At 47.9% G+C, this 12,772-nt stretch overlaps 3 protein-coding genes across 5 annotated transcripts; 1 reads left to right on the top strand and 2 right to left on the bottom strand.

The window, feature by feature from the left end:
* Positions 1-2,630: 2,630 nt before the first annotated feature.
* On the top strand, positions 2,631-5,552 carry LOC112897245 (mediator of RNA polymerase II transcription subunit 21). Its single transcript, XM_025965503.1, has 5 exons — positions 2,631-3,015; positions 3,661-3,732; positions 3,836-3,887; positions 3,986-4,069; positions 5,304-5,552. Exons 1-4 carry the CDS (start codon positions 2,719-2,721, stop codon positions 4,060-4,062), a joined length of 498 nt encoding a protein of 165 aa, XP_025821288.1. The 5' UTR covers positions 2,631-2,718; the 3' UTR covers positions 4,063-4,069; positions 5,304-5,552.
* A 193-nt stretch (positions 5,553-5,745) lies between these two features.
* Positions 5,746-7,182, bottom strand: LOC112897246 (major pollen allergen Ole e 10-like). 2 transcript variants are annotated; one of them, XM_025965505.1, is made up of 4 exons: positions 6,480-7,182; positions 6,308-6,354; positions 6,004-6,244; positions 5,746-5,928 (listed from the first exon to the last, which is right to left on the bottom strand). In XM_025965505.1, exons 1-4 carry the CDS (start codon positions 6,553-6,555, stop codon positions 5,903-5,905), a joined length of 390 nt encoding a protein of 129 aa, XP_025821290.1. In that variant the 5' UTR covers positions 6,556-7,182; the 3' UTR covers positions 5,746-5,902. The 2 variants fall into 2 exon arrangements, with proteins under 2 accessions (XP_025821290.1, XP_025821289.1); XM_025965504.1 differs by having other exon boundaries at positions 5,746-6,244.
* A 212-nt stretch (positions 7,183-7,394) lies between these two features.
* LOC112897244 (E3 ubiquitin-protein ligase RGLG4-like) lies at positions 7,395-10,421 on the bottom strand. Of its 2 annotated transcripts, none has more exons than XM_025965500.1 (11): positions 9,920-10,421; positions 9,658-9,742; positions 9,388-9,528; positions 9,134-9,247; positions 8,923-9,020; positions 8,729-8,808; positions 8,527-8,632; positions 8,310-8,437; positions 8,070-8,208; positions 7,880-7,936; positions 7,395-7,754 (listed from the first exon to the last, which is right to left on the bottom strand). In XM_025965500.1, the coding sequence occupies exons 1-11, from the start codon at positions 10,388-10,390 to the stop codon at positions 7,668-7,670; spliced, it is 1,506 nt and encodes a 501-aa protein (XP_025821285.1). In that variant the 5' UTR covers positions 10,391-10,421; the 3' UTR covers positions 7,395-7,667. The 2 variants fall into 2 exon arrangements, with proteins under 2 accessions (XP_025821285.1, XP_025821287.1); XM_025965502.1 differs by having other exon boundaries at positions 9,658-9,818; positions 9,920-10,307.
* Between the last annotated feature and the right edge of the window lie 2,351 nt (positions 10,422-12,772).

The following is a 12,772-nucleotide window of genomic DNA, read 5'->3' as shown; positions in this document are numbered from 1 at the left end:
GGGCGGATCCCAAGGGGGTTCGTCCTGCGACAGTGACCGACGCGACGCTATACTGGAAAGGGCCCCTTCGGGGGTGCTATTTGTATAGGAAGTGTACCGAAAAAATTGCCGAATTTTTTCGGATGTCATTTCATGATTTCTAAAATCATGAAATAACTCAGTTCGGGGGAATTTTAAAGGTTCCCCCCGAACCCCCCTCCAAAACAAGTGGAATGGTTGATCAACTGGCTATTAGGATCTTCGGTGTTGATCAACCTACTACTTGACGGAAGAATGGAATTACTACCTCCCGCCCTCGGGCTGCTCCCGCCCCAGCCCCAAACCCCCTCAAGGGGACTTAGGTTTTGAAACCCATCTAAGAAGCCTTTCTTAGGATCACCCCTCCTACCTCCCCTCGCTAGGGGAGTTGTTTTGGGATTATTAGGTAGTATTTTCATTCAGGGTTATAGCTCTGCTGCCATAAAAGGCTGAGTAGAAAAAACTGAACACTTCCCTGTACCTTTCCTGACAGCAGAGCAGAGGGAGCCGAGCCCTCACCCCTCGGGAGGATAATTCTTTGTATTTCACTATTCGAGGCCTAAAGCCTCGGTATTCTTGAGAATGGCATCCCGGAGGGATGTCTTACCTTCCCTCGAGTCCGATCTCGGGAAGGCGCTTAGGCAGGGGCCCCATCCCCATGGGGTAGAGTACTCAATTTATCGAGGGATTTACCTCGAGAAATCGGGGTGGCATCCCGGAGGGATCATCTATTTTAGTGGTGCTGTTGGTCACCTCTAAAATTTGAGAATTGGCAGGTGAAATAATAAAATTAAGGGATTGATCTAGAACCCTAACAGAGCTTCTAGGTCTATTTATTAAGCGATCCGAGCGTTTTCCAACTCGAGGTAGGTTCACTACAATTTAAATCAAAATTATGCGCTAAACGAACATTATAGCTGGGACAAAAGTCAAAAACTCGCATCCCTTTGCTATGGTTAACTCAGAGCTGGAAAACGGGAACAATGAGATGCTCTGCCTGTGTAGAGAAAGAATTCGAATTCTCCTCGACTCAGTCGGTGCTTTTTGTGCACCCTTTGTATGTCGTAGTCTACAGGGTGCTTAACCTCCCACGTAAACAGTACTCTATTCTCTTCATCAAATACACGGCTGTACAATTTCAAAAAAAAAAACAAACACGGCTATACCTATTGGTACAATGGAGTCATCTAATGCATGGGAGATTGCTGATGAATCATGCTACCGAGTATTTGATCATATTGTCAGTGTGATGACAAAAGCGAGTTCTAGCACTACAACTTTGAATTATGGATGGAATCACATGGCAATTGGCAAAATATTGAGCAACTTTTTTTTGCAATAAATGAGCAAATTGTTAATCAGCTCTTTATACCTAGTTTAAACTTTGAACAAGTTCAAACAAATTTACACGATTACACTAACTTTATTAAAAACACACGCATATAATCTCCAAAGCAAATACTAGACGGCACAAAAGTAGTTTCTCTTCTTTTATCCTTTTTCATCAGCAAAAATCGGTTGACAAGGAAAGTACACAACATGCACACGGTATGGCAGTAAGTACACATTAACGCTAACTAATCAAAGAATCAATTCAATTCAAAGATTTATTATAATTCATCAGATTAAGGCTGATGAATGATGCATCAACTGTGACGGATTGGCGTGCACCGGCGATGCTGCGGTCCTTCAGAGGCCAATCGGATCGTCCCACCGTGCACGACGACGAAACTAGCCTATGATTATCCTCCTGATCTTGCTGTCGCCGGCGCCGCCCGCCTGCTGCTGCTGCTCCGGCGCCCTCTTGTCCCCCGCGGCGGCGCCGGCGGCCTTGGTGGCCTTGTCCCTGGCCGCCGCCTTGGCCTGCAGCTCGCGCTCCACGACGGCCCTCAGCGCCCGGAGCTGCCTCTCGTGCTCCGACACCTCCCGCAGCCCCATCGCCGACACGTCCCTCGCCACCGCCCGCCGGATCCTGCCCACCGCCCGCGCCTCCCGCGCGACGCCGAGGAACTCGTGCCGCGCCGCGGTGCCGTCGGGCCGGAACGCCACGGCGCACACGTCCACGCCGAACTCACGCGCCACGCCGCGGGCCTCCGACAGCAGCTCCGCGTGCTTTGCCTCGAACAGCGCCTGCCGCTGCTGCTGGCTCGCGTTGGCTGCCGCGGCGGCGCCGGTGGCCATGTCTCTACTGGATGGATGGATGGATGGCAAGCTAGCTCCGGCGGCTTCTCGTCGTGATGATGATCAAAGGATTCAAGATCACCTGCCCTATGCGCCCATATTTATATCGCTCGAAGATTCTTCTCTGATTATAGTTGCTCCGAGTCGGATCTGATTAATTACGTAATTAACTTGGTTTCCGATCGTGATCAATACCTAATATTCCTCATTAATATTTACTTAAGAGTTTATTTCAAAAAATTATTTAGGAGTCACAATTAATATTTTGATGGAAAAAATACGTAGTTTTTTTTATAGCATAAAAAAATACGGAGTACCAGACGGACAGACGACGGGTGAATACTGAAAGCCCAGTCAGGCGTCGGCCTGGCCCACACTCCACAGCCCATTCCAGCTTGAAGGTTGGCCTGGCCCAACAAAACCTCGCCGTCCTCCCTCTCGCCTCGGGAGGCTTCTGCAACGAAGGGGGAGGAGAAGAGGAAGAAGGGGGGGAGAGGAGGGGAGCGAGGGGGATTCGCCATGGACATCATCACGCAGCTGCAGGAGCAGCTCAGCGAGATCGCCATGGTAGCCGTCAACACCTTCGGCACGCTGCAGCGGGACGCGCCGCCCGACCGCCTCTCCAGCAGCTACCCGGACCCGCTCAACCCCAACCCTAAGCCCGAGGAGGACGCCAAGCCCCAGGTCCCGGCCCAGCCCGGCGCCGCGCCGGCGCCGGCGCAGGCGCAGCCTCCCGCGCCGCCGCAGCCGCCCGCGCTCGACCTCGCCGAGCACCCCAAGGCCATGAGCCACGCCCTCGTACTCGCCGCCAAAAAGGTACGGTACCCTCTCCGCCCCTCACTTCTCGGCCTCGCCACCTGCTCGACCAAATGCCCACCCAGGACTTCCTCAATGTTTTTTTTTGTGGTTGCTGCGAAAATGCGAGGGCAGGGATCTATCTGTAGGCTGTAGCTACTCACTTCCTAGTTTATCATGTCTTTGATTTGGCTACAGTCTGTGGCTGCAGACTGAAGGACTAGTTACTGTATTAAACTTTTGCTTGATTGTGCTTCCGTGGAGTACTGCATAGTGCATACAAAACCATGCCTTTAACATTGAAACTGTGGTGCCACTTACTAGTCTTTATTTATTGTGTCTGTGCAATGTTTTTCTGAAGTGCGCATTTTCAGCTCCATTGTGCTGACGAAATCAGCTGGTTAAGACTTAAGAGCGCCATTGTTACGATTTTCGCAGGCGGCAGAGTGATCCAAACATGATATTCCCAAGAAAAAAAATTCTTTGTTTGTGTCTGTGTATCTTTTGTCCATCTGAAAAAGCAAAGTTGAACTTCGATTGCTTTCAACTTTGTTCTTTTCTCAGAGATGAATAATTTTGATCTTTTTATGCAGTTTGATGCAGATTCTTGATTGCTTTCAACTTTGTTCTTTTCTCATACAGGAATACTTATGATCTTTTATGCAGTTTGACGCACTTGTTGCGGCTTTGCCACTGTCATCAGAAGAGGATCAGCTGAGAAGAATCCAAGAGCTGCAGGTAGATATCAGACAATCAGATTAATTTATCAAGCACTGGTTTTTCTATGATGGGCATCAGGCTAACTCCTACTGTAAATTGTGTATAAATCTGATATTGGCAGGCAGAGAATGAAGTTGTGGGATTGGAGCTTCAGAAACAACTTGAGGCTGCAGGTAGCATGCTCATCACTGTTTTGAGTTCCTGCATCTCTGTGAATTTCTTAACATGGTATGGCTGATTACTGATATGATGAATCTTGCTGCTCTTACAGAACTGGAGTTGAAGCAGGTTGAGGTCTTGTTTAATGAAGCGACAGACAATTGTATAAATTTGAAGAAGCCAGATTAGTATGCATGTAAGCTTTGATGAATTCCAATTCACCCTTTATTTTTTCCTTTTGGTTCATGACAGTCCTAGCTTGGGTTTCCATATTAATTATTTGAGTAAATTCCTTGTATGGCCCTAAAAGAAATGGCAGTCCCTTATTTGGCCCTAAAAAGTTCGAACTCCCTTCTTTGGCCCTATTTTTATCTTCTATCCCTTCATTGACCCTACCGTGAGCTCTGTTAGCCTGTTGTGACGTCTGCTAGCCTTGCTCCATTAGGCTTGGGCGGTAGAGTTTTCTTTTTTCTCTCTGAACTTTGCGACGGACAGCAGCAACTGGTGGAGTTCGGAGCTGTCACCGCCGTCGGTCGGCATCGCAACCAACCAACCCCCACGCGAATAGGCCACCGTGCTCCGCTTGCACCTGCGCACGCCGGCCGCCGCTGGCCGTCGGGCTCCGTGCGCGCTCTAGATTCTTGCTCGCCCCGCGCCACCCCTATGAGACCTCGCGGGCGTGGTCGAGCTCCACTGACTACCGAGTTGTGCGAGGGCGTGGTGCCGAGAACCCGCCAGGCCGCAAGCGCACCTGTGGCCCTGTGTTCGGCCTCCGCTGCGCCCCCCCCCCCTCCCCCGCCGGCAAGCGCGCCGGTGGCCCAGTCGCACCCAAGTCGACGCCTCGACGGCCGCGCTCCACCCGCTTGCGCCCAGTCCCTATACTAGTGCCCTATGCGGCGGGGGCCACGGTGGAGCGCGCGCTGGCCGCGCTGGAGCTCAGGGAGTGCAGCGTGCGCGGGCGGCAGGCTCAGGGGCGGTCGCGGCGGCGGGAATGACGGCCTTCACGGAACTGGCTAACAGAGCTCATGCTAGGGTCAAGGAAGGGATAGAAGATAAAAATGGGGCCAAAGAAGGGAGTTCGAACTTTTTAGGGCCAAATAAGGGACTGCCATTTCTTTCAGGGCCATACAAGGAATTTACTCTAATTATTTTCGGAAGTAGGAAGTTTTTGCCACCCAAAGATAATATACACTCTTATTCTCTACATGGCGACTCCATAGGTCATAACAGGTTTTAGGACAATATCTTCCTTGTGATGTTTAGCATTATTATGATTTCTAGGTGCACAAAGTAAATAACTAAAAAACCATAGACCTGAAAGGGAACCAATTTATTGAAGCTATTAGCATATGTTGATCTTAATATCAATTTTTCCATGTGTTACTATTCGTCCTGTCCTGTTGAATAATATCCAATGTCTGCCATAACAGGTTTTCTGAAAGCTAATTATTCCCATGAATGGATAGCGATGAAGGTGGAGACATGAATGCCAGAATAACCTTTATCACGTCTTCTTAAATTCTCAACTGATTAGATCTGTAAACATGAAAGCCAAATGTATCTCGTCAACTTTTGTGTGCTGATATTCCGAAAGCACCTGGTGGATCAAGAATTAACGTATCGGATGCTTGTATTCTTGTTGGATTTGTCTGGCCTTTTATGAGTGTATTGTGCTGGTATTCTTGTGGATGGATCTGGTCCTTATCGGCTGCCTCCATTTGGGATTTCTTTTATGTAGTTTGGTCTTCAACTCCCTTATACTCCTGTTCTTAGGACTTACAACTCAAATCCAGCCCCTGGCATGGAACGGAATAGTATTGTGAATGAACATCATATTATTATCTAAAACGTTACTTGGACAGATTGGTAGTTCTTTAGAGATTACTTGGACATAAAAGCTCATATTGAGTGAAATTCTATCATATCTGATGGTGTAGCACATGAACAAACTAAAAGCGACCATTCATCATACACCCTAAATTCTTATTTGATCAGATCCGGTGCTCAGCTGCGCCGCAGTCCTCCCATCTCAAGCATATTTGCAGGCGCCAAGACCTGCAAGAACATCAGCCATGTCAACCGCGAACAGTTTTTACTCACAGCAAGGTACTCCACTCTCTGCTTGCTTACTGGGGTCGGTGATGGTGATGAGGCCGGTGCCGTTGAAGAAGCAGTTCCAGGAGTTCCTCCCCCTGGCCTGGTAGTAGGCGTTCATCGCCACCGACGCCCGTGACAGCAGGCTGTCCGGACGGGTGCAGCCGCCGGTGCCCTGGATGGCGCCGCAGTCGCTCTCGGAGCAGGCGAACTCCAGGTTGCCCTGCAGCGCGGTGGCCTCCGCCGACGGCTTGGCGACGCACCAGGTCTTTGTCGCCTGAGAAGAAGGAAGGTCATGCTGGTTTGGATGCTACGGATGATCAGGAGAAGATTTACCTACCTTTCTGTGACTGTGCCGTAACGGTTGTGCCACTGCTTCTGCTACTGCTGAATGAATGAAAATGTATCAGTGTAAGATGATCAGGTAAGCAGATAAAATCTGTCGGTTTCGAGCGCATTTTTGTTGCGCGAAAGGAAGAGATTTGAAAAGGAAAATTCATAAGAGATGCTACCGTCAGTGTGAAGCACCGATAGCGCGAAGACAACACAGAAGGCGAGCATTGTGACGTTGACGTTGGACGACGCCATTTCTGTGTTTTTTTCTGGATCAGAGAATGCAAGAAACCTACTTTTCGCGTGCAATTTTGGTGCCACAGCAAAGTAGAACAAGGGGACTTTTTTTTCGCAGATGATTTGCTGACGAGATGGTTTTGGTCTGGAGAAATTTATAGGGAGGAGGACGGGGAGGAGCAACTGAAACAAAGGAGCAGCACAAAGGGCGTGAGCAGCAGAAACGGTTGCTATCAACGCGTTTTATGGCCCGCATTTACTGGGGTAGTAACGGCTGTGTCCGTTGCAGCATTGCCACACTTTTAGTATTCCATCATCAGAATGATTTTCTCATTTTTCAGCTGATGACGTGGAGCTGGATGGAGCTGAGAGAAATGTTATCTTTTTAAGCAACATATTTATTCTGAGAATCGTAGAAATTTAATAGGGCTTGGCAATATTTTGGAACAAAATAATCACAAAACCGTACAAGTATTGTTGGGTTTTTTTCCCTTTTCCCAATAACAAATTAGACATCGAAACATTGAAAGCGCATATAAAAAAATGGAAATGCAGAAAATAGTCCATGATAAAAAGTTAGAAATTTAACTGGGCTTGGCTCTTTCATGCTCCCAAACTGGTACGGAAACAGTAGAAATCCAAACAATTTTTTCCCAAGATTTTGTGTGTGCCCTTTTTTTCCTCACGAAATTTAAAATATCTTGTGGGTAATTCGGACAATGTAACGACTCGACGCATTTTAAGTTTTAACAATCAGCCCATCTGTTGGCGTCGCAGCAGAACTACAGAAACAATTTCTCCCCCCTTGTATTTCCTTTATTTTTGCTGGCTATACAAGTAATAGTTACATACCCAACTGAACCTTTTGTAGCTTCCTCAAACACATGTGTACAAATTAACATGACATAAACAAAAACAAATGGAGAAATTCACAAACTAATAAACCCTTCCTGGCAAATGAACCATTGGTTGTTTATCCAAATTCGAGACGAAGAGGACCTGACCTTGACCCCTTCCATACACATTTGACAATCTGTACATGATCGCGGCATGTTTTCTTATGGCGGCTAAGCTATGTTTTTTCTTATAGAAATTTAAGTTATGTATGATTTAGCATAAAAGCATATTGTTCATCCCGAATATAGCCTCAGCTTCGACCGTATCGGCTGTCGACATATCGGGCATCTGGTCAGGCTCTCCCCACATTCCCTGCAGCACTGTTGTTTGCACAAAATCCAAAAGAAAACTAGAACATTAGCAAGCATGTTTTTTTTCAGATGTTATATAGGTTGCATACTTGCATTGCATTGTCATGAACCAGAGACTCTGAATTTGTCCTCACCATGTGTCCACAGCCAAATGCCAGATCCTTGGCATTGGTCAGGCAGATTGGGCACACCTGCATGGACATGAGAACATTCGTTGCGACATTGATCCAATGTGTGAGTGTGACCACAGATTCACAAATTCAGAACAGAAGAAACTTTTGACAGTCTTGCTTGTCTTCTTGGTCCTCTATTGATAGTTGTTACCTGATCATCTCTCGGCTCTCCAGGCTGTGCCGATCCGGCGTTAACGTTGCTGGCTCCCGTCCTCAACGACGGCTGCCTCTGCGCAGGCGGCAGTGGCGGCGGCGCCGGCATAACCCTCTTGGCGTTCCCCGTCAACCGACTGCATTCATGTTCAGACACCATCGAGAAAGTTTATGTTCAGAAAGCTTCAGACTTAGCAGAACAATGCTTAGTTCGTTTGGCTACCACATCCTGCATTACCCCAGGATGCCGAGCTCGACGGTGGCCTTGTACTGGATGGGGACCTCCATGAGCGCGGCGAGCGCGAACGCCGACTCCTTCTGCTGCGCCGTCGTGCTCCTCGCCATGATCGAGGTGAAGTTCACGAACTGCATGCAGAGAGGATCACATCGGAGAGATGTGAAGGAAATTTTGTGATCATATCATCAGACTGTGGGCGAGCTGATCGACACTTCACCTGGAAGTTGTCGAAGTCGCGGGCGGGGAGCTTGTCGTCGAACTTTTGCATGTCCTCCCATGGGCCATCCCCGACCCCAACCAGGATGATGGACAACGGATAGGAGCTGAGATGAAGCCAAGTTTCAGAAGTTTTCACAGTTCAGAGACCTGGCATTGTGGCTGTAGTACATGGTATGTCTTGACTCTTGAGTTAGTACTACCTTGCCATGACAATGGAGTCCACTGTTCTCTTCTCCTGTGGGCTCAGATCGCTGTCACCCGTGTCAACACTCCTAGTCACCTGAATCGCATCATTTGCTTTAACAGAGTCAGTATCCAAGTCAGAGATCGAACAAAAAGATCACGAGCTGGCTGATCCATGGATTCTCTGACAATGCGCTGATAATGCAAGCACCTGTCCATCTGCAACTATGACGAGAACGTGGTACTGTCCTCCGCTCCGGTCCACGATGTCGACGGCCGCCTCCACGATCGGCGCAAACGACGTCGGCCCTGCCATGGCAGACGGCAATGGCATGAACCAATGCATCACGAGAGAGGTTGGCAATACTTCCACAGCAGCAAAACAATGCAGCAGTTCTTCAGAGGATTGATCTGATCATCACCGGATAGCCTGAGGTGCGGCACGATCTTCCTGTAGCAAGCCAGGACCTCCTCGAAGCCGTGGCACGGGGAGTTGTCGTGGTGGAAGCTGAACACGTTGTAGTCATGGGTGGTTGCTGCAACAAATGGATCAAGAAGAAGAACAGCACAAGAAGGTGTATGAACAGTAGACTGTCAGTGAGCATGTTGTGGTCTTTGATGGGATCGAATGGAGCTCGCATGGCTGTAGCCACGTTAGCCATGTCGTGGAGCTCACCGTCGCCGAAGCCGAAGCAGGGGATGAGGTTGTCCTCGTCGAACGGCGCCAGCGTCTTGCCGATGATGCTGATGGCCTGCTCGTAGGGGTTGGGCGTGTCGCCCAGCCTGTGCAGGCTCTGCCCGCCGAACGACTGTTTCCCTGAACACGCCGAACCAACCCAAGATCGCCGCACATTTCGTCAGATCAATGGGAACAACAACAAGATGAACACAACATCATCCAAAAAAAAACTCTGCAGGTTGCATCCTCAGATCTTCTTCACCGTACCTGTCCATTCATTGCTCCTGGTGAAGTCTATGCCGAGGATGAGGTTGGACGACTCCAGGCCCTGCTGCCGCAGCGCCGCCGCCACCTGCGAGCAGATTGCCGCAGTTGCACAGGTCAGGACGATCACCTTGTCGCGCCCGTGTTTTTTCAAAAAAAAAATCCTGGGAAAGGTTTTTTTCGTGCCAAAAATCAAATCCCGAGAAAGGTTTCCAGTTCTAACAGGAATCGAAGCAAAGAAGAAGCTATATAGGTGGATGGGCACCTGGTCGAGCGACGTGAAGGTGTCGGGTATGTACGAGTACTTCTTGCTGAGCATGGCCCTCCGGTGCCCGCCGTCGTAGGCCGCAGACGGCTGCGGGACCAGGCCACGGTGCCGCCGGACGGCCGGCGCCCTCCGGCCCGGCCGCCGGTGGCCGCCGAACAGGGCGCCGAACACGCCGCCCATGCGCCGGCGGCGGTGGCCAATACGGTGGTAGAGGCTGCCGCTGGCGCTGGCCGGTGGCAGCCGTCTAACATGCGAGGGCGGAAGAGAGCTAGCTCTTCGTTTGTTGGAACGAACAGAAAGGCGCCGCAGCTGGTGGCAAGGATCTGCGCAGAGTCCGGCGCACGCGAAGAACAACTGGACAAGCAGAGGGATGGAGAAGATAAAGTTGATTCTTTTCCGATGAAAAGGAAGAGATTTCGGGAAGTTGCGATGAAACTTCTTGAGCCTTTCGTCGGTCGTCGCAGGCATTGCTATGGGAGAGCGAGAAGAGGAAACATCTTTATGGATGCTAGCTTAGCCTCTTTTGAGCATCTCCAACTGTGCTATCGATATCATTAGGTGAGGTAAAGGTCAATAAGTTAAATAAAACAGGAAAACTGATCATACCAAAATATTAAAACGCCTGCTGTAGAGATAATCTCTATCTCTACTATTTCTGAAGCAATAATTTATTGGTCAGTTAATTGGAATTCTAATCAGATTCCTAATCTCTCTCTACTATTTCTAAAATAAACAATAAGCAGTAATGCATGTATTAATTTTCGGCCGTAGCAACGCATGAGCACGAGATATTCTCTATGGTATATTTGCTCCTATATTTCAAAGATCGATAGATGCAATAGGGACGCGTTCGAAGCCTTCACTTTTCGACATAGTACTAGCGTCATGTTTTTTTTTTTCTCCTCCTCTTAACTTCACGTTGAGCAGAACGTGATGTCAGCTGGTGATGTCGCTAGCTCATTCGAGATGCCCTTAGCTAGTCACACCCCGCACGATCGGGTTCCCCATACGCAATCACTCTAGCACCGATATTGAAGAGGTCCAGAGATTTCAAAACCTGTTTGCATTTAACCCTAATCACCCTGCCTTTCTTAGACAACAAATCCAAGAGTTGGATTTTGGACCTCTAGCCAAACAAGCTCTCGGTCTATGGTTACATGGAATAAATCCTACTCCCTATATCCCAGTATATAGCTACTTTTTATATTATTTCCAAATCAAAACTTTTAAAATTTGATTATAATGATAAAAAATTCATAAATATTGACAATATGAAAATAATATTAATTTATTCATAACAAAACCAACTATCATAACATATAACTTTTTCTATTTAAAGGTAATTATTTTTAGCGATATTATTGGTCAAAGAGGTAGTACTAAGTAAGCATGCAAACCCGAGCGGTTGATGACCTTTGATGCTCAGGGAAGACTGTTGTTCCGTGCAAGTCTCTGGGACCACCTTTAGGTTCGTTGGTTGGTGACCCAGGCTTTGCATTGCTCTTTGCCGTAAAGCGCTCTCAAGAAGGAGATGCTGAGTCTGTATCGCAAGTTTCGTCGCAAAGCCGTGTGCTACGTCGAGATTCTTGCATGAGAAATGGCGGCGGCAGGCGTGTCGTCGCCGTGCAGACGATATGTTCGTCCGGATGTGATGGAATTGATGGCGAGCCATGTAATCGATGCACCATGCCGTGTCATCCTGTCCCGCAGCCAACAGGAAGCTTTAGACAAAGGGACCGGAGTTGCTCGGTCGGTCGCCTTCGTATGTACAGTGGTTGTGGGAAGAAAGTCAGAAACTTCCTAGTCATGATCAGAGCAAGAACCAGGAAGTTCCAAATGGATGGATACGCTTGAAGATGAAATGAAACTACCTTGATGTCCGAACTTACTCCTAACCAACCGAGGCTGAACTTGTTCCCTCAAAGTTTGAAGTTTGGGTTCTCGACTCGGCACGAGAAGTCGACTGTGACACGCTTCTGAATTTTCATAGCAGCCCCCCCTGCAAATCTGATTTTCCACAACCATCTTTGCTATAGTACCTGGCAATGTTCCACGATCTGAAGTGTTGATCATTTCCTCCATGTGGTTAAAAAGTGGATATAGCACTGGCCTTGGTCCCACAGTGGAGAATTTTGCCAACAACATACACTTGAATTTTTTTTCGTTCATCCTATAAATGAAGTCGATATTGTGCGCATTGGTCACCGTCCCATAGGCCATGTAGAGTGGAGGATCATGTTCTTCATAGGACATTTTGTATACATGATAAGCGATGAAAGATGGCGCCAAAGTGTCGGATGATGTCCTTCCGGTGCTGTGGTCACAGCCCGTGGAAGGAATGGTAGCTTTTTGAAAGGAGGTGCATATGTTCAATGTTTGGAAATATTCCCCCTTTCTCAAGCTATTCTAGAAGGAGCCAATTGTATCAAGATTCTTTAGTTTGACGGTTTGCACTTCACGCACTTACATATATAATAAGTATATAATATGATCAAACCACAGGTTTGGTTGAAAGATGCAAAGTTCGATGGTTTTTCGCTCCAAACAATAGGCTCTTTAAGGATTCTTCTAGTTATTACTGGGTCAAAAGATGAAATCATAATGAATATATATTTCCCGCTGAAGCGCACTGCTTTGCAGCAGTGAGACACTTTTATTTTTCCTTTCCAATGCGAGTTCATTATACATACGATTTTGTTATCTATGCGTGTCCTTTGCGACCAAGAGATTATTCGTAGGAGTTAGTATGCGTGCGCGTCATACTGTGTTTCCAGAAAAAAAAGAATTAAATGATTCGGTATTTGCTTTAAATGGTGATAGAATTACTAGATTTAGCATTATTTCAGGATA

This window comes from Panicum hallii, chromosome 6 (assembly GCF_002211085.1).
Source record: "Panicum hallii strain FIL2 chromosome 6, PHallii_v3.1, whole genome shotgun sequence".
Classification (NCBI taxonomy): domain Eukaryota; kingdom Viridiplantae; phylum Streptophyta; class Magnoliopsida; order Poales; family Poaceae; genus Panicum; species Panicum hallii.
This window is presented reverse-complemented; position numbering and strand designations above follow the sequence as displayed.